General features: G+C 41.4%; 1 protein-coding gene across 12 annotated transcripts in view; it reads left to right on the top strand.

Moving 5' to 3' along the window:
- Nucleotides 1–21,344, top strand: part of apaf1 (apoptotic peptidase activating factor 1) — a 216,482-nt gene that overhangs the window by 75,739 nt on the left and 119,399 nt on the right. For 11 of the 12 annotated variants that reach the window (XR_005944817.1, XR_005944818.1, XR_005944819.1 and 8 more), the window contains 5 exons: nucleotides 4,489–4,673; nucleotides 7,053–7,179; nucleotides 8,215–8,340; nucleotides 8,505–8,636; nucleotides 13,685–13,810. Coding sequence is in view for 8 of the 12 variants with exons in the window: in XM_041202763.1 (XP_041058697.1) it covers nucleotides 4,489–4,673; nucleotides 7,053–7,179; nucleotides 8,215–8,340; nucleotides 8,505–8,636; nucleotides 13,685–13,810 (696 nt within the window). In the remaining 4 variants the exon portion in view is untranslated. The remainder of the gene's footprint in view (nucleotides 1–4,488; nucleotides 4,674–7,052; nucleotides 7,180–8,214; nucleotides 8,341–8,504; nucleotides 8,637–13,684; nucleotides 13,811–21,344) is intronic. The other variant, XR_005944820.1, reaches the window with a different exon arrangement.

The raw sequence follows: 21,344 nt of genomic DNA on the forward strand, positions 1-21,344 counted from the left end.
CTCCAGTAGGTAGACCCAAGAAGCATTAGCTGTTTGGAATTTTGAGGCCAGTTGTGGGTTTTGTGGTCTCTTGTAGCATTAACCGGAATTAAGAGCAAGACTAAATTGTGTGTGAGGGTGGCTTATAGTCCTTGCAGTAGAACTGTGAAATTTGAAGAACTTGTGTGATGCTCACGGATTCTGCTGCAGATGGTGATGTTGAATGTACATTCTGTACTTCTTGCTAAGCCTTCCTCTGTCATAAATGGTTTATGTTTTGATCCCAGACCCCTTTCAGGTAAAGGCAAAATACTGCGGATGCTGGAAATCTGAAACAAAAACAAAAAATGCTGGAAAAACTCAGCAGGCCTGACAGCATCTGTGGAGAGAAAGACAGAGTTAACGTTTTGAGTCCGTATCACTCTTCTTCAGAGCTCTGAAGAAAAGTCAATCGACTCAAAACGTTAACTCTCCCTTTCAGGTAAAGATAGTGCACTGAATGGAGATATGCCTGTGATTGGAGAGGGGAAAAACCCTAGCAGTTTGGCATGTACAGAATTCTGCAAATTATTGCTGGAGATAGTGGCATTGGTTCTGTTGTTCTAGAGGGTGATAGGTTAAGAGCTGAGGCCTGGGAGTGTACGATCACTTTGAGAACACTTGGATAAGAGACTTAAGCAAAGTAAGCCTATCAGTTTTATCAATATAAATGACAATTGTGTAACTGCCTAGCCAAGGCCTGCTGTCTGCACGTTGCCAGGCTAAGGAATGTACTGCTGTAGGATAATGCTGAGAAGCTGTATGACTAGAATGAAAGTGACCATCGAGCGCATTGTGCACAATGTTGCAGAAGTTGAGATAGGCAAATGAACTGGACAGTTTCCTGTTTTTTGAATTGCCAAAAGGCAACCAGCAACATTGTGATCATTTTTTCTATGGGGTAGTGACTGCAGACATTATGCAGAGTGACTGGGGGAATATGGATAGCTGTTTGATATTTTGTTTATTGAAAATGCAGTCATACAAGAGCGTGAAGTTTTTGCATAGGCATGTTGATGATGGAAATCGTCAATGTTTCAACTTAGAAATGGTAATGTCCTTTGTAAATTGTTAATGCTGTCTGTAGTGCCTTCCTTATTGAATCTGATTTGATTAATACGACTTTCAGTTCAGTAAATGTCTCCAGTAATTCAAAACTTGTTAAGCTGCCAAGTGATACTAATTACGATGGTTGCCTCAAGGTCCAAGTTGTGGTTAAATTGAGAGTTGCTTAAGGACGACAAGATGCAGCTGAATATCTGTCATTCACATATGAAGAGTACGTCCAGGATACGAACGGAAATAAAGTTGCATAACATATTGATAGCAAAAATTGTGAATGGTGTATTGCTGTAATAATCTGCTTTTATAATTAGATTTGTCATACTTATCTATCATTTCCCATTTGCCTGCCACATTTATATCAGTGGTCCAGTAACTAGAGAGAACAGTCAACAAATTTCTTGTCAGTGGGGAGAGCCCCTGCGCCAATGCTATAATGAAACCTGCCCTTGTACTGTGTTAAAGGATAAACATATATCACAAAACATTTTGCAGTAATTACCTGAATAATCAATCAGAAATGCAAAGTAAGGAGAGACTGCTAAATATTTCAACATGTGCATCATGGTTCTGAATAAGTTTGAACTGCAATAAGTGCAACTATACTTTCAATCCAGCTTCAAATACTTGCAACAGTTATAATCTTATTACTATGAATGTTCAGGAAATAAAAGTATATTCACTGGCAGCAGTAACTAATAAACTGAAGATGCAATTGAAATTCCTGTTTAAAAGATGAATTTATTTAAATTCAAGTGAGATGTAAATTAATGTGTAGGTATTAATTTGGAGATAACCACATATGATGAATTTTAAATTGTACAATACTTTGGTTGTGAAATTGAGTACTGTATTCCACAATGATGAGATTTAAGTTATTTATTGTCTGTTTTAATGTCCAAGATATCTGTCGATTGCCTTTCATACTAGTAAATATCCTTAGGTTTACAAATGACTTTTACATTTAAATGGTTGTGTATACAAGAGTGTGATCTTACTGTGTTTGAGATGATCAGATCTGACAATCAATATTTTCAGTTTAGTTCTTAATTGTCTTGACATTGACAAATATATGAAGAGAAGTCTGGGTTCCATCTTGCCCCCTCACTGTAATATGATTGAGTGTAGAGACTGTGATTGTCACTCAGTACAACAGACGAGGTCATATGCTGCTAAGAATCAGGGTTACCAAGGGAACATCAGCATAACCTGATCCTAACAATAACTAAATTTAATATGGGAAAAAGCACTGCCTGCAATATGTTGAAAATAAAGATTTGAAAATAATTCTATATATTTGACTGGCAGTGTGCAATGTGCATGTTTTTGGTCATAGGCTGTTCTTTGCAAAGAATAAATAGCTCAGGATGACATCAGTAGGATCAGGTAGAAACTATGGATATTTGGCCCTAGCAATGTACTTATGATGACACCATCAGTATTACTTAGCATCCAATTAACCTTAAGATGGGGATATTAATTTCTGTATCATTAAAAAATCCTATTAAATTACTAATCACGTTCTTTGACTTGTCAATGATAAATTTTGAACATTAAACAGTCAATATATTTTCTAATTTTAATAATCTCAGCAAAAACTGACAGATTTGCAAACAGCCTATTTACTTTTGATCAGATTCAATAAATATGCAGAATTCCTGGGTTAGAAAGGCACAATACGAGACATCTCAAAACACAACCAATGAAGTTCTTTTCAAGTGTGGTCACTCTTGTACTGTAGGAAATGCAGTAAACAATTTGCACACAGCAGGCTCTCTCGAACAGCAATATTGTAATGACCAGGTAATATATTTTAGTTGATCATAAGTTTGAATTTGAGCTATGTTAGAATGGCTGTTGAAGCAATACTACTCAGATTTTCTATGGAAAAAGACCAAAGTGAAGCGTTTCTAGCTTGTTCAGAGCACAATGACTTTGCAAGGTCAGATTTGAATAGGTTTGTTAATTTCTTTTTATGGAATAGGAGTTCTAGTTTTGACTGGCACCTAATGTGATTAAAGTTGAAAAATTTGGTTCACAACATCCAATTACCAAATGAGAAACATGATTAGAACACAGCTTAGTGTTTAAGCTTCACTGACCATAAGCTATGCTTTCTCCCTTAAGCCTTGACCTTGGGAAGCTTTCATTCTGTTTAGAAACATAATTATTTTAAAAAAGAATTGGGCAATGTTGTCTTTTCATTTTTGAGCCATATTTGATTCAATAAGGATTCAAATAGGACAATAAGAAAAAGAAGAAAATTATGTAATAAAAAAAACCATGCAGCCTAACAATTCTATTCTCTGCACAGAACATGTATAATTTGCCCAGTCATATACTCAACCCAACCCTCTTTATGCCCTGAGAGTGGCCCTTGCCCACTAGGAACCTGGTCGATACAATTATAATTTATTTCTCATGGGCCCCTTGAACAAGAGATTTTAACAGTTTTATCAGCTGGATTTTCATTCTATAAGCTTTCACCAATTTATTCATTCTACCCGTCGGTATTTGTAGATTTTCTGCTAGCCAGTTCAGTTAAATCTGGTCATTTGCAAATTTTCCTACATGACTGAAATGGTGTGAAGGCTTAGAGAATGAAAATTAATGTAAAAAAGGCAAAAATTTTGAAGATTAGAAGAAATAATGGTGGGGAAGCAGAGGTCAAGATAAATGGTCAACAGCTGGGACATGTGTCACAATTTAAGTACCTGGGAAGCATCTTGTCAGAAGATGGTTATTGCCATAAAGAAAGCAGAGCTGGAATAGCAAAGAATGCATTTCCCAAACTTAAGAGTTGTTTAGCATATGAATGAGCAGCAATCTTCAGAAGGGAATTATGGAGACTGTCATTTAGTGTCTTGTTGTTCAGGACTAAAGCTTGGACCTCAAAAAAAGTGGAAATCCAAAGACTAGGAAGGATGGAGCGGGTCAGTTGGACGAACACAAGCGCAGTGAAGAAGTTCTTAGCTTGGTGGAGGAAGAAATATAGTGAATATCATCAATAAAAGGCAACAAGGTTGGGTTGGCCTTATTCTAAGCATGATAACTTGCTGAAGGAGGCATTGAAGGAAGGTTAGAGGGATGTAAATCCAGAGGGGGAAAGAATGGTGATGCTTGACAAATTGAAATTGAAAATGGGAAACTCCTACAAACAAATGAAGAGGAAAGTGCAAAACCATGAGGAACAATGATGGTGAAGGCTGACGGTTTCACTGTCACTTTTACACAAATTCCAGGCCAATATGATGACCATGTTTCAAATGATATGACGTTATTATTTTCTGTTGAATTTGAGATTTAAGGTTCACAATACAGAGCATTTTAACTTGTAATCCATTCAGAAATCAGTGTTTTATTGGTTATATACTTAAAGGTAAAACTGATGTACTATTTCCTTTACAGAACAGTGCAGTGCGGGAGAATTTTCAAGAATTCTTGTCTTTGAAAGGCCATCTCCTTGTGCAGAAACCCTTCCCAGATATTGTGCAGTTGGGTCTTTGTCAGCCTGATTCTTCTGAAGTATACCGGCAGGCAAAACTCCAGGCTGTGGAACGAGCCAAAAAAGGAGCTGTATACTTGGAGTGGATGTTAGTATCCGATGGTGGTAATGTTAAAAAAAAGCTTAACTGAGCGAATATTATTGTAATTTGTCCTATATATTCTTCAAAAAGGATTATATTTATTTCAAAATGTTATTACCAATTATGAGGTTTGTTTGATTGTTATGTTTTGGGACTGCCTTTAATTCATTTTACTTAAGGTAAATTCATTTTAGTTACGGTAAATAAATTCATTTTAGTTAAGGTAAACTCATGTAACTTGTAGGCAATTTGAGGTTAATTTAAGGAGGGTGTTAAGCCCAGTAACAATGGAGTGTTCAGATGACATCAGAAGTTGCTAAAGGAGGGCCATCTTGACCCTTACACCTGATCTTTATCACAATGGGTGCCATAGTGGAAAGAAACTTCCAGGAATAAATTACATAATTTGAACCAAAGTGATGTTGGAACAAATGGTTTGAAACTGCACGATTTTTTTGCTTGAAGGGTAACAGCACACTCCTTGGAACATAGCAAATTATTGGTGGTTGAAGAAAGACCATATCAGCATTAAGAATTGGATGGATAGATAATTGAAGGAAGGAAGAATAAAGGGATTTGGATTTGGAAACTAAGTATGAGGTTACTACTGCAAGTGTGTAGATTAAATACCAACACAGACTGCATGTGTGTCTGTGAGTGATGTGATCAGGAACTTCAGTCCACATGTGTGACCCTGAGCTCTGTGGTGCTTGCTACCTCAATTCTCTGCCCCACTCCCACTCTGACCCTTCTGTCTTTGGTTCTGTGCTCACTTTTTCCAATACTCGTTGAAAACCTTCAATCCTCTTTTTGTCCTGCCTGCACACTGGGACCACTTTGATCAAGGCTTGACTTCTACAATGTTTCCTTTACCAGATTCTCAAACACCAACTCATCGTAAACTATATCTGCTTTTATGCTATCCCACACTAAATCTTGCTTCCCATTACCCATCCTTGATGACCTCAATTAGCTTCCCTCCTTGATAATACCTACACTTTATCTATAAATCGACCATGTCTTTTTCCTTGCCTATCTCTTCAATTTCTTCCAGCCCAACATTCTAACACCCTGTTCTTCAACTCTGGCCGGGACCACTTTCCCTCCCTGTCGAAATTTAATTGAGGAAGCGGGCATGATGGTGGAGGGAGCAGGAGAGTTGAGCATCAGATTCCCAGGGTTGGGAAATCTGTCCCCAATTAAGTTGGTGGCAGGAAGGGCTTGATGTAGGAATCCTGTTAGTCAGTGGCGGAATGTCAATTAGGTGCATTAGTGAGCCAACAGACACCTGGTTTTCCTGAGCCTGAAGCAACTTAGTGGTGGCTTGGATTAAATGGGAGGCACACAGCTCTCTCGCAACTCACACAGACCACCCGGCAAACCCTGTCAGATTTGCCAGAGGCCATCTGGAAGTGAGTGCAGGGGCCACCGAAAGCCTTCCTCTGCCCTTGCCTCTGACCCCTATGTTCTCTCTCCTGCGACACCCATACCACCCTCACTGACCTTTCACCTGGGAGTCCCTCATTGATCCTGGGCCTTTGGTGGGTGCATTACCAGCACCTGCCACCGGTTCCTGTGGCGCTGATGGCAATAAAGAGTTGCCGGCCTCTGATTAGTCGGCAACTCTTACAGGACGGGATCTCTGCCCCTGGGTTCCTCAGTGTCGAGGAAGAGTTAAATGTCTGAGGACCACTTAATTCCATCTGGCCAACCTTGTGGAGCTAATGGGGGTTCTGTTCTCCAACTGCTGTGGGAGAAACCCATCCCCGCCCCCAAACTCTGGAACACACTCATCATATCCTGTGCCCCTTTTCTAGTTATGTTTTTCTCTTTTTTTGTATTTTTTGCTTTGTTTGGTAATGATTCTGCTTTTTCCATTCACAGCTCTAGATCCATCTTCCATTTCTTTACTTGTCCCATTACCACCCACTTTGGCCTTGCACCATGAAACCTTTTGTCATTCAATCTCTCCTGCCCCCCGCCCTCTCTCAGACCTTCCCTTTTGTTTTATTCCTTCTTCCCTTTCCCTGCCTCTGTACTTCTAGACAACCTGTTATATGCCTTACTTCCCAGTTCCAATCAAAAGTCAGCAACTTGAAACGTTAACTTCTGCTTCTCTCTCCACACGAGACCTGAGCGGCTGAGTATTTCCGGCATTTTCTGTTTTTATTTCCGATTTCCAGCATTCACAGTATTCTGTTTTTGTTTTGGAACTCTTTGTAGAATTTTATCCTCTCATGAAAACCTCTTCACCACCTTCAGATGTGCATTTGTTCTGAAATACAAAGTTGGTGATTCAGAACTTCTTAGTGTTTAGAAATGGCCAGAACAACCTTTTTTTAGGTACATCATGACTGTAGGTTAATAAATATTTTCAAATAATAGGAACAGGAAGACCTTGCAGAACTTGTCTCGTCTTGTTGTTCGACCTCATAGTGATGCTGTTTTTCATGCCTGTTTTTCTTGTGATGGACTGAAGATAGCTTCTTGTGGAGCAGATAAAACCTTGCAGGTAAATAACTGCCTATAAAATTACAAAATTTGATTACTTCACCCATCTCTGAGTTATTTTGAGTTGGACTGCTCTGGCGACTTCAGTGATGGGGAGTGTTCTGGAGAGGCTGCATTGGGATGAGGAGGAGGCGCAACCTTAAAACAGCCCAAAAGCGAGGAGCTGTTAATCCTGGGAAACAGCTTGTGACGTAGATGTTATCACCCAAACCCAACTTAGAAAGTTAGTAATTCCTCACCAGTTGGAATTTGCCGCCTCTGTAGTCGGTATAAAATTTCAAAATGAAGCTTAAGAAGTTCCCACTTTTTTTTAAACCACTAGGCTGCTAGGCCACTTGGAGGAAATTAAGAGTCAGCCATAATGGTGTGGGAGTTGAGTCACACATACATCAGGCTGGACAAAGGCATCAGATTTCTTTCCCTATGGTACACCAGTGCACTGGTTGGAGTTTTGTGACAATCCAGCTTCACCTTCACTGGTATCAGCTTTTTATTCCCAGTTTTTAAAAAGCTGAAAACAAATTTTCAATCTATTAAAATGACATTTTAACTCCACTGAATTACTAATCCAGGCCTCTGGATTACTAATCCAGTGACATAACCATTATGCAATTGAACCACTGTAGGACAAAAGATACAAATTCTCACTGATTCCATCAAAGTGCTTACTGCCAAACCCTCTACTGAGTTGTCATTTGCTGATTTTAAAAATCAAAACATGCCTCCATGCAGAAGTTGCAATGAAATAAAAAAAGCTATTTCCCTCCAGAGCTGTATGATAAGGAACAATACTTTACTTTTACTTTGCCCAAGCAGTAATGTTCCTTTTCTACAACTCACCATTTAGTATATTACTCGATGTAAGCGTCAAGTGCTAATTGAGTCAAGAATATAAATCTCTTAGTTGAAGCCATGGAAAGTTTTGAAATGGCCTTCTGTGTGTGTGTTCTAAGATCATGTTTAAGAATATTTGACTGATTTAGTGACAAAAATTAAATTGTGTTTCAAAACTCTCTCTTTTCAAATTATGATGTAGATTTTTAAAAGTGGAACGGGTGAGAAACTTTTGGAAGTCCTTGCACATGATGATGAAGTTCTGTGCTGTGCATTTTCACCAGACGACAAGTTTATAGCCACTTGCTCATCAGATACAAAAGTTAAGGTAGGAGACCATCAGCAGAAGTTGATGATTTGCTTTTCTGAGTCATGGTTTTGTGCTTAGAAGCAGTTTGCAGTGTGCTGTGTTGCAGTATGGTTCTTAATAGTCCTGCAATGATGGCAATGGCCTTCTCTACCAACAAACTAATGAAAGTTCTTTCTCTTTAGGTCTGGAATGTGTTAACTGGGCAGTTATTTCAGACGTACCATGAACATAATGAACAAGTCAATCATTGTCGTTTTTCGCATTCACAGCATAGGATTCTGTTGGCAACCTGCTCTAATGACAAGTTTTTGAAAGTAAGTGAGTTATCTTTTGAGTTTGGTTTGTTTTACTCTGAAGATGTATAGTTGTTATAAATCCAAATGCAATTCCTGTGGCTCTGCTTCATTGTAAGTCGAATGAAGCCACTGTTTTGCAATGATGAGTTGTGTTTAACAAACAATGCATTATCTATTACTCTTGCTAAGGTGTAGCTGTATTGGACCTTCTTCCTCCAACACTTAATTCATGTACGTAGCTGGACAATACTTACCATGAGCAGACCAAGTTTATTTTTGACTTAAAACTTATGCCCTATTTACTGGCATAATCATGATAACATGTCCAGGTTTCAAAATAATTACCTAATCCTAGTCTATTGCTGGTAGGTCATGCAACATCCACCACATTCTCCCATCACTTCTGAAACTGTAAAATAACACCACCAGATCAATGCACACAGGCTACAATGATTTGGCTTCATTCATATATAATGATATATAGCTGTAATAATACATAGCAGAAAAGCATAGTAGAATATGTAAAAAAAAAAACAGGAATGTAGAATATATGAACTGTTTCAAAAGAAATAGAATTTACATTGTTGTATTTCTTTCATTTGCTTTTGAATGACAGTTTGAAGTTTTATTTTTATTCATTCATGGGAAGTGGGTGTTGCTGGCTAGGCCAGCATTTATTGCCCATCCCTAATTGCCCTTGAGAAGGTAATGGTGAGCTGCCTTCTTGAACCATGCAGTGCATGTTGTGTAGGTACACCCATTGTACTGTTAGGAAGGAAGTTCCAGGATTTTGACCCAGGGACAGTGTTGTTGGAGCTGCACTCATTCAAGCAAGAGAAGAGCATTCTATCACACTCCTTACTTGTCTTGTAGATGGTGCACAAGCTTTGGGGAGTCGGGTGGTGAACATGATTGGGCCTAGGACACTATCCTGAGGAACTCCTGCAGTGATGCCCTGGGCTGAGATGACTGACCTCCAACCGCAACCAGTTTCCTTTGTGCTTGATATGACTCCAACCAGCAGAGATTTTTCCCCTGATTCCCATTGACTCCAGTTTTGCTAGGGCTCCTTGATGCCACACTTGTTCAAACCTTGCCTTAATGTTAAGGGCAGTCACTCTCACCTCACCTCTGCAGTTCAGCTCTTTTGTCCATGTTTGAACCAAGGCTGTAATGAGGTCAGGAGCTGAGTGATCCTGGTAGAACTCAAACTGACCGTCAGTGAGCAGGTTACTGCTAAGCAAGTGCTGTTTTATTTTTATTCATTCATGGGAAGTGGGTGTTGCTGGCTAGGCCAGCATTTATTGCCCATCCCTAATTGCCCTTGAGAAGGTAATGGTGAGCTACCTTCTTGAACCATGCAGTGCATGTTGTGTAGGTACACCCATTGTACTGTTAGGAAGGAAGTTCCAGGATTTTGACCCAGGGACAGTGTTGTTGGAGCTGCACTCATTCAAGCAAGAGAAGAGCATTCTATCACACTCCTTACTTGTGTCTTGTAGATGGTGCACAAGCTTTGGGGAGTCAGGTGGTGAACATGATAATGTTTAATAATGCTATTCATGACCCCTTCCATCACTTTACTGATGATTGAGAGCTGACCAATAGGGCAGCAATTGACCGATGCACAGTGGCAGTAGTGTGTACCATCTACAAGATGCTCTGCAGGAACTCACCAAGGCTCCTTAGACAGCGCCATCCAAATCCATGACCACTACCAACAAGAAGGATGAGCAGTAGACGCATGGTGACACCACCTCTCATCCATGTTCCCTTCCAAGGCACTCACCATCCTGACTTGGAATTATATTGCTGTTCCTTCACTGTTGCTGGGTCAAAACCCTGGAGCCCTCTCCCTAACAGCACTGGGGGTGTACAATCATGGGATCCGGAATCAAAGTTGAGGACTCCCAGGGCAACTCCCTACCCACTGTTCTGCCATCTCTGCTGGGTCTGTCCTGCTGGTGGGACATACCCAGGGATGGTGATATTTGTGCCTGGGACATTATCTGTAAGGTATGATTTTGTGAGCATGAGTCTGTGAAACGGCTCTTCCAATTTTGGCACAAGCCTCCAGATGTTAGTAAGGAGGACTTTGCAGGGCTAAGTTTGCTGCTTTCGTTTCTGGTGCCTAGGTCAATGCGAGGTGGTCCACCTGGTTTCATTTCAGAATCACAGAATTACAGTGCAGAAGAGCCCCTTTGGCCCATTGAGTCTGCATCAACACATGAGAAACACCTGACCTACCTACCTAATCCCATTTACCAGCACTTGGCCCATAGCCTTGAATGTTATGACGTGCCAATTGCTCTTCCAAGTACTTTTTAAAGGATGTGAGGCAACCCGCCTCCACCACCCTCCCAGGCAGTGCATTCCAGACCGTCACCACCCTCTGGGTAAAAAAGTTTTTCCTCACATCCCCCCCCTAAACCTTCTGCCTCCACATTTTGAATTTATGCCCCCTTGTGATTGACCCTTCAACTTAGGGGAACAGTTGCTCCCTATCCACCCTGTCCATGCTCCTCATAATCTTGTACACCTCGATCAGGTCGCCCCTCAGTCTTCTCTGCTCCAACAAAAATAACCCAAGTCTATCCAACCTCTCTTCACAACTTAAATGTTTCATCCCAGGCAACATCCTGGTGAATCTCCTCTGCACCCCCTCCAGTGCAATCACATCCTTCCTATAATGTGGTGACCAGAACTGCACACAGTACTCCAGCTGTGGCCTCACCAAGGTTCGATACAACTCCAACATGACCTCCTTACTTTTGTAATCTATGCCTCGATTGTTAAAGGCAAGTGCCCCATATGCCTTTTTCACCACCCCACTAACATGCCCCTCTGCCTTCAGAGATCTATGTACACACACGCCAAGGTCCCTTTGTTCCTCAGGACTTCCTGGTGCCATGCCATTCATTGAATACTTCCTTGTCAAATTATTCCTTCCAAAGTGTATCACCTCACACTTTTCAGGGGTTAAATTCCATCTGCCATTTATCTGCCCATTTGATCATCCCATCTATATCTTCCTGTAGCCCAAGACACTTAACCTCACTGTTAACCACCCGGCCAATCTTTGTGTCATCATTGACTTTGTAGCAGTTGCTGCATTGCTGCAGTATTGCACCCATATCTCATTCCGGTAAATCATTGTTATCCTTTTAGTTATCTTTACACAGTCCATAGTATTCTCATGAGGTATGGTTTTTACTGTCACTTAATAATGGCTTGAATTTATTTAATCTGCCTCTAGATTTACAGAATTTACCCACCCCTCGCCGTTTTTGTAATCTGGTTATTTTGCTATTTTGTCATCTTCAGTCTTGACCATTCTAATGCTCACTTGCCTGGTCTCCCATCCTGCACCATCTGCAAATGTCACCTCATCAAAACTCTGCTGCCTAACCCTATGCTGCACCATCTCCTGCTCACCCATCATCCCTATCCTTCCTGACCTATGTTGGCTCTTGCAACAATTCCATTTTTAAATTTTTATGTTTAAATCCATTCATTATTCTGTACCTCTCCCTATTTCTGCAACCTCCTCCAGCTGTGCAACCCCCTCTTGAACACCGCTGATCTAACCTTGAAATTTTATGCATCCCTCCCTTCACGTTACCATCGGTGACTATGCCTTTAACCATCAAGGTCCCTTACTCTGGAATTCTCTTTCTGTCTCTCCATATCCCTCTCCTCCTGTAAAGCTGTCCTTAAAGTCAACATCTTTAACCAAGCTTTTGATCACCCTTCCTGATATCTCTTACATAATTTGTAGCTTGTTTTTGTCTGAGTTCACTTCTCCGAAGCACTTGGGATATTTTCCTACATCAGACATGTTATATAAACTCAGGTTGTTGGCAACCTAGTTTGGTATCTCTTGAAAACATGAAGAGCTTGTATTGAGCTTCTGTACCTAAATCAATAATGTAGGTTAGAATCAGTAGAAGCCCTCTATCTGAAAGAGAGGCATACTGCTCAGTGCTCCCCCACCAATGCACATACAGAAATACCTGTAGCTTCCTTTCTTTCAGTTGATTGCTTATCCACATGCATGTTTTGCCTTGAATTTCCAATGCTTTCAGCTTTAGTGTAGGCTTTGTCAAAAGATTTTGGAGATCTAAGTACAACACATCTTATGGGTTTCCCTTGTCCAAGGTACTTGGAGTATAATTTCCTCAAAGAAGCCTGATGCATTCATGCTGACTATTTATTGGGCTATTGTTGTACAGCTAATTATGTTTGCTTCTGGTTATTAATTCCATCAAAGTAACTGGTATGAATGTTAAACTGATATGATAGATATTTTCAGAAAGTTTATATAAATACATTTAAAAATGGCTATGGAGTAATGAATGACTTAAAACGCCAATAGCACAATTAGTTGATTTAACAGATAAAGAGACTACTATAAACAAGCGCAGTGCCATTAATTGATTCAGAACTATTTTCTGTATACCACATATAAATTAGACTTTTTGTAGCATGCACTTAAAATGCCTCATTTCTGTTGCTGTATTAGTTTCTCATGGAGTTAATATCACCAGGTACATACTGCATCATTATTTGTGATCTGGTGCATGGTAATTTGTTACGTAGTTGGGTGTTGTAAGCTATTTCTGATGGTGAGATTGCTGGATCCTTACCACCATACAATGCACTTGCTTTTTGCAGACTTTCATATAATTTAGGAAATGTAAAGCAATTTTGGTTTCTAGAAGTATTACATGCATCTTTTTAGCTTTAGTTTTTGATGGGAGACTTTATTTACTGGTTGCTGAGCATGTTCCAGGTCACTGTAGTTTTTGCCTTGTGAATTTTTAAAGCATGCTGCTCTTACATCTTTGTTCTAAAAGTTATTTTAGTAAGGACAATGCATTGTACAGTAGTAGCTTTTTTATGAAATTCAGCTCAAGTTTTCTACATACTTGGCTTTAAACTATTTCAAGATGAGAAGAGGGATAAATGAAAAGGGTAAAATGGTTTTAATGTAATGCCGAAATGAAAACTATATTTTCTTTCACTTTCTATCGAGTCTAATGTTACTCCTCTTCTGCATTTTATAGATATGGGACCTGGAAGGGACAAGCTGTAGGAACACACTGTTTGGTCACATGGATTATGTTAACCATTGCAGTTTCTCACCTGATGACCAATATCTAGCCAGCTGCTCAAATGATGGAACAGTGAAGGTATGCATCATCTTGGGTTCTTTCACAGTTAAAGCTGCATTTTATACCGTACATTTGTAGACTTTATTGGAATGGCATTGCTCCTTTTCAATTCAACCCTTAAAAAATAATTGCAAATAGTTAAAGTGCAGAGAAGTAGAGATTAGAAATAGATAAAATGCTTGATGTGCCTTCATCTTTATTCATCCAGACTTTGTGGAGTAATGTGGATTTGCTGGTTTTTAGATTTGGAGTATGAGTATACTTTGCTATGAATTTTGTGGAGAAAAAAAAGTGTCATTATTATTAAACAGTATCTTTCCTCAGGAAATGTTGTCAGGTTAGGTTACAAAATTCCAGACAAGGAGTACGCATACCAGTGCCAGCAAAGGTTGCATCTAGCATGCGCTTTGCATTTGCTGCACCAACTCCTTCCTGTCTAAACATAACACCTATATATTGACTAAACTGTGTGCATGCTTGGCATCAAACATTCAATCCTCGCAACATTAGTGGGCTGCTGCATTTCAAAGCTCAGTTTCCTACGTTTTCTTTCACTAGGTGGTGCTGCAACAAAGTTTTATTTAAATATTTCTTCTTAGCTTGCCTGAGCCAGTTTCCTGGTGAAAGTTTTATTTTAAAACTATGTTTTAGATTAATCCTACCTGGCTTCTGCTCCTCCCTTCCCTGACTCCACTGGCCCTCTGCTTGACTTCCCAGGATCTGCTTTTCCCTTGTTTTTGACCTCTGTCACTCCTCTTCCTACTGCCTGTGGACCTTTGGTTACTCTTTAATAGTGTGCAAGCACTTTTTTTATTCTTTCACGGCGCATGGGCATCTCTGACTAGGCCAACGTTTGTTGCCCACCCCAATTGCCCTTGAGAAGTTTGTGGTGAGTTGCATTCTCGAACCGCTGCAGTCTGTGTGGTGTCAGGACACCTATTGTGCTGTTAAGAAGGAAATTCCAGGATAATGATCCAGCGACTGTGAAGGAACGGCGATATAGCTCCAAGTCAGGATGTAATGTGGGGCTTGGAGGGAAACTTTCAAGTGATGGTGTTCCCATGTATCTGCTGCCCTTGTCCTTCTAGGTGGCAGAGCTTGCGCGTTTGGAAGGAGCTATCGAAGGAGGTTTAACTAGTTGCTGCAGTGCATCGTGTAAGTAGTAAAACATAACATAAAAATAGGAGCAGGAGTAGGTCATTCGGACCCTCAAGCCTGCCCTGCCATTCAATAAGATCATGGCTGATCTGCCCCAGGCTTCAACTCCTCTTTCGTGCCAGCTCCTCATAGCCCTCAACTCCCCGATATTTCAAAAATCTATCTACCTCTTTTTAAATACTTTCAGTGATCTAGCCTCCACAACACTCTGGGGTAGAAAATTCCAGACATTTACTATTCTCTAAGAGAAGAAATTCCTTTGCATCTCAGTTTTAAATGAGTGCTCCCTTATTCTGTAACTATGCCCCCTAGTTTGAGATTCCTTCATGAGTGGAAACGTCTTCTCAACATCTATCCTGTCAAGCCCCCTCAGAATCTTGTATATTTCAACAAGATCACAACCTCATTCTTCTAAACTCAAATGAATAAAGGCCTAACCTCTTTAGCCGTTCTTGATAAGTCAACCCCTTCATCCCAGGAACCAACCTAGTGAATCTCTTTTGAACTGCCTCCAATGCCAGTATATCCTTTCTTAAATATGGGAACCAAAACTGTACATATTACTCCAGGTGTGGCCTTGCCAACACCCTGTACAGTTGTAACAAGACTTCCCTATTTTTAGACTCCAACCCCCTAGCAATACAAGCCAAAATTCCATTTGCCTTCTTAATTACTTGTTGCATCTGCATGCTAACTTTTTGTGTTTCATGTACAAGAACACCCAGATGTGCTGCGCTTTTTGGAGCCTCTCTCTATTTAAATAATAGCCTGTCTTTTGATTCTTCCAACCAAAGTGCATGATCTCTCACTTTCCTACATTAAACTCCATCTGGCAAGTTTTTGCCCACTCACTCAACCTATCTATATCCCCTTGAAGATTCCTTATGTCCTCATCACAACATGCCCTGCCATCTATTTGTGTATCATCAGCAAATTTGGATACATTACACTCTGCCCCTTCTTCCAAGTCATTAATATAGATTGTAAATAGTTGAGGCCTTAGAACTGATCCTTGTGGGACTCCACTAGTTTTCCAATCTGAAAAAGACCCATTAATCCTGATTCTGTCTTCTGTGTGTTAACCAATCCTCAATCCATTCTGATACATTACCCTCAATCCCGTGAGCTCCTATATTGTGCAATAACCTTTTATGTGGCACCTTATCAAATGCCTTCTGGAAACCCAAATACACTACATCTACCATTTCCCCTTATCAACTCTGCTTGTTATATCCCCAAAGAACTCTAGCAAATTTGTCAAACTTGATTCCCCTTTCACAAAACCATGTTGACTCTGTTTGATTGCGTTAAGCTTTTCTAAATGTCCTGCTATTTCTTCCTTAATAATGGACTCTAGCATTTTGCCAATGACAGATGTTAGGCTGACTGGCCTATAGTTTCCTGCTTTTTGTCTCCCTCCCTTCTTGAACAGGGGCATCACGTTAGCGGTTTTCCAATCCTCTGGGACTGTCCCAGAATCCAGTGAATTCTCGAATATTTCAACTAATGCCTCCATTATCTCTGCAGCTACTTGCATTAAAACCATTGGATGCAGGCCATCAGGTCCTGGTGACTTGTTTGCCTTTGTTCCCATTAGTTTGTCAAATACCTTGTCCCTTGTGATAGAGACTTTTACAAGATCTTTCCTTCCATTAGCTCCTTGCTTATCTGATATCTTTGGGATGTTTATAGTGTCCTCCACCGTGAAGACCAATGCAAAGTATTGGTTTAAATTATCTGCCATTTCCCTGTTATCAATTCTCCAGTCGCATCCACCAAGGATCCCACGCTCACTTTAGCCACTCTCTTTTTATATACCTGTAGAAGCTCTTGCTGTTTGTTTTTATATTTTTGCCAATTTACTTTCATAATCAATTTTCTCCCTCTTTATTAGCTTTTTAGTCATCTGCTGCTGGTTCCTAAAACCCCAATCCTCTGGCCTACCATTACTTTTTGCCTTATGCTTTAGGTTTTGATTGGACACTCTGCTTGACTACCTTTGTTAATCATGGGTGGTTCATCCTCCTCATCGAGTCCTTTTTGACCGGGATAAATTTTTGCTGAGTGTTATGAAAAACTGCTTAAATGTCTGCCACTGCTCATCCATTGACCTTCCCCTTAGCCTACTTTCCTAACCCACTTTAGACAACTCTTTCTTCATACCTCTCTAATTGCCCTTATTTAAGTTGAGGACACTGGTTTGAGACCCGAGTTGCTCGCACTCAACCTGAATTTGAAATTCTACCATGTTATGATTGCTACCCCCGAGAGGATTCTTAACTACAATATCTCTTAATAATTCCACCTCATTACACATTACTAGATCTAAAGTAGCCTGTTCTCAGGTAGGTTCTGCAACATATTGCTCTAAGAAAAATTCCCTGATGCACTCTACAAATTTGTCTTCCATTTTACCCCTGCCAATCTGATTTGTCCAGTCAATATGCAGATTAAAATCACCCATGACAACTATAGCGCCCTTCTTACATGCCTCCATTTTTTCCCGATTTATACTTTTTCCTACAATGAGGCAACTCTTCGGGGGCCTGTAAACGACTCCCACCATTGACTTCTTCCCCTTGCTATTCCTTATTTCACCCAAACTGATTCCACATCACGCTCTATTGCACCTATATTAATACTCACCACCGCACTGATATCTTCCTTTATTAACAAAACTGCCTCACCTCCTTTTCCTTTTTGCCTATTTTTCCAGAATGTCAAATACCCTTGACTATTGAGCTCCCAGTCCTGGTCACCCTGCAAGCATGAATCTGTAACAGTTATCAAGCCATGTTCATTTATTTCTATTTGTGCCATCAACTCACCTATCATGTTACAAATGCTGTATGCATTCGGATAAAGAGCCTTAAGCTTTGACTTTTTAACCATTATTATTCATTCTGGTTGTAATTTTGCTGCATTCTTCTGCTTATGTTTGCTGCCCCTTCCTGTCACACTTAGATTATTGTTCGCTTCTTCATTGTCCTACATCTCTGCTGTCTCGTTACTTTTTGATTTTTTAAACTTCTCTTCAGTTGAACCCTCTGCTCCACTAATTAGTTTAAAGTCCCATCTACAATCCAGTTATGCAATTCGCCAGGACACTAGCACCAGCATGGTTCAAATTAAGCCCGTTCCAACGGAACAGCTCTCTTCTTCCTCAGTACTGGTGCCAGTGCCACATGAATCAGTACCCATTTCTTCCACACCAGCATTTGAGCCATGTATTTACCTTTCTAATCTTATTTACCCTACACCAATTTGCACATGGCTCAGGTAGTAGTCCAGAGATTATTACCTTTGTGGTTCTGCTTTTTAATTTAGCCCCTGGCTGCTCGTAGTCCCTCAGCAGAACCTCTTCCAAGTCCTACCTATGTTGTTGGTACCTACATGGATCACGACAACTGGATCCTTCCCCTCCCATTCTAAGTTCCCTCCAGCTCAGAAGAGATGTCCTTAACCTTGGCACCAGGTAGATAACATAACTGTCGGGACTCTGTCTTTGCTGCAGCGAACAGTATCTACCCCCGAACTAATCTATTCCCTATTGCCACCACATTTCTCTCCCCCCCCCCCCCCCCCCCCCCCCCCCCCCCCCCCCCGCCACCCCACCCTTGAATGGCGCTCCGTACCAGTGTGCTGCGGTCAGTTCGCTCATCCTCCTTGCATTCTGTGCCCTTGTCCACACCGGGAGCAAAAACCCCATACGTATTGGATAAGGGCACTGGCTGAGGCTCCTCCTAAGCTAAATTCTGGATCCCCATACCTGTCTCACTCAGTCACATCTTCCTGTCCCTGACCACAGTCCAGATTTGAAGTAATTAATCTAAGGGGTGTGATTGTCTCCTGAAACAGTGTCCAGGTAACTCTCCCCTCCCTGATGTGTCACAGTGTTCGCAGTTTGGTCTCCAGCTCATCAACCCTGAGCCGAAGCTCCTCGAGCAGCCAACACGTGCTGCAGATGTGGTCACCGTGGATTGTACCGGTATCCACCAGTTCCCACACACTACAGCTGCAACACATGGCCTGCCCAGCCATCTCTATTCTATTTAATTAATTTATTTGGATGCTAAACATCTTAAAAGTGAATTTCTTAACTCTACTCTTCAGTGGTAATAACATCTCCTGATTTAAACCACTTGGCCAATCAAAAGAGACACGGTGAAGATACCCTGCCTCTCCTTCCTGTTTTAAACTGAACTCCCGACTCTCCGTGCTGTTTTATACTGAACTCCCGGCTCGCCGTGCTGTTTTAAACTGAACTCCCGGCTCTCCGCGCTGTTTTAAACTGAACTCCCGGCTCGCTGTGCTGTTTTAAACTGAACTCCCGGCTCGCTGTGCTGTTTTAAACTGAACTCCCGGCTCGCTGTGCTGTTTTAAACTGAACTCCCGGCTCGCTGTGCTGTTTTAAACTGAACTCCCAGCTCGCTGTGCTGTTTTAAACTGAACTCCCGGCTCGCTGTGCTGTTTTAAACTGAACTCCCAGCTCTCCGCGCTGTTTTAAACTGAACTCTCGGCTCTCCGCGCTGTTTTAAACTGAACTCCCGGCTCTCCGCGCTGTTTTAAACTGAACTCCCGGCTGGCCGCGCTGTTTTAAACTGAACTCCCGGCTCACCTCTCTGTTTAAAACTGAACTCCCGGCACTTCTCGCTGTTCTAAACTGATCTCCTAGCACTCCTCGCTGTTCTAAACTGATCTCCTAGCACTCCTCGCTGTTTTAAACTGATCTCCAGGCACTTCTCGCTGTTTTAAACTGATCTCCAGGCACTCCTCGCTGTTCTAAACTGATCTCCTGGCACTCCTCATACGCTGCTGCTACTGTGCAATGGTGGTGGAGGTAGTGAATGTTTCAGGTGGTGAATGAGGTGCCAATCAAGCTGGCTGCTTTGTCCTAGATGGTGTCAAGTTGCTTGAGTGTTGTTGGAGCTTTCCATCACAGTCTTGACTTTTGCCTTGTAGATAGCGATTTTAAAGCCCTTTCATTTCTTTCCTTTCCAGCCCTATTGCCCATAACATGTTGGTTCACTTAGCTGGTTTATTTATCCATTTCTCCACACTGAGCTGCAAATCCTTCCCATTCCTTGCTTTACTGGCTGCTCTATGCTGGTTTGCTGTCACTGATATAGGAAGCCAGAAGTGTAGCATTCGCTGAGGAGGGGTTGAATACTGGTAGAAGCCTTTGGAGTGTTGCTGGAAATTCCAGGGTATGGGGAGCTGACAGGTTCCATAAGACCATAAGACATAGGAGCAGAAACTAGGCCATTCGGCCCATCGAGTCTGCTCCGCCATTCAATCATGGCTGATAAGTTTCTCAACCCCATTCTCCCGCCTTCTCCCCGTAACCTTTGATCTCCTTACCAATCAAGAACCTATCCATCTTGGTTTTAAATACACTCAATGACCTGGCCTCCACAGCCTTCTGTGGCAATGAATTCCATAGATTCACCACTCTCTGGTTAAAGAAATTTCTTTTCATCTCTGTTCTAAAAGGTCTTCCCTTTATTCTGAGGCTGTGCCCTCGGGTCCTAGTCTCTCCTACTAATGGAAACATCTTCCCCACATCCACTCTATCCAGGCCTTTCAGTATTCTGTAAGTTTCAATCAGATCCCCCCTCATCCTTCTGAACTCCATCGAGTATAGACCCAGAGTCCTCAAACGTTCCTCATATGTTAAGCCTTTCATTCCTGGGATCGTTCTCGTGAACCTCCTCTGGACCCTCTCCAGGGCCAGAACATCCTTCCTGAGATACAGGGCCCAGAATTGCTCACAATATTTTAAATGTGGTCTGACCAGAGCCTTATAAAGCCTCAGCAGCATATCCCTGCTTTTATATTCTAGTCCTCTTGAACTAAATGCCAACATTGCATTTGCCTTCCTAACTACCTATTCAACCTGCAAGTTAACCTTAAGAGAATCCTGGACTAGGACTCCCAAGTCCCTTTGCACTGCAGATTTCTGAATTTTCTCCCCATTTAGAAAATGGTCTATGCCTCTATTCTTCCTACCAAAGTGCATGACCTCACACTTCCCCACGTTGTATTCCATCTGCCACTTCTTTGCCCATTCTCCTAACCTGTCCAAATCCTTCTGCAGCCTCCCCGCCTCCTCAATACTACCTGTCCCTCCACCTATCTTTGCATCATCTGCAAACTTAGCCAGGATGTCCTCAGTTCCTTCATCTAGATCATTAATGTATAAAGTGAAAATTTGTGGTCCCAACACTGACCCTGCGGAACTCCACTAGTCACCGGCCGCCATCCTGAGAAGGACCCCCTTATCCCCACTCTCTGCCTCCTGCCAGACAGCCGATCTTCTATCCATGCTAGTACCTTGCCTCTAACACCATGGGCTCTTATCTTACTGAGCAGCCTCCTGTGTGGCAACTTGTCA

The sequence above is a fragment of the Carcharodon carcharias genome, chromosome 13, assembly GCF_017639515.1.
Source record: "Carcharodon carcharias isolate sCarCar2 chromosome 13, sCarCar2.pri, whole genome shotgun sequence".
NCBI lineage: Eukaryota > Metazoa > Chordata > Chondrichthyes > Lamniformes > Lamnidae > Carcharodon > Carcharodon carcharias.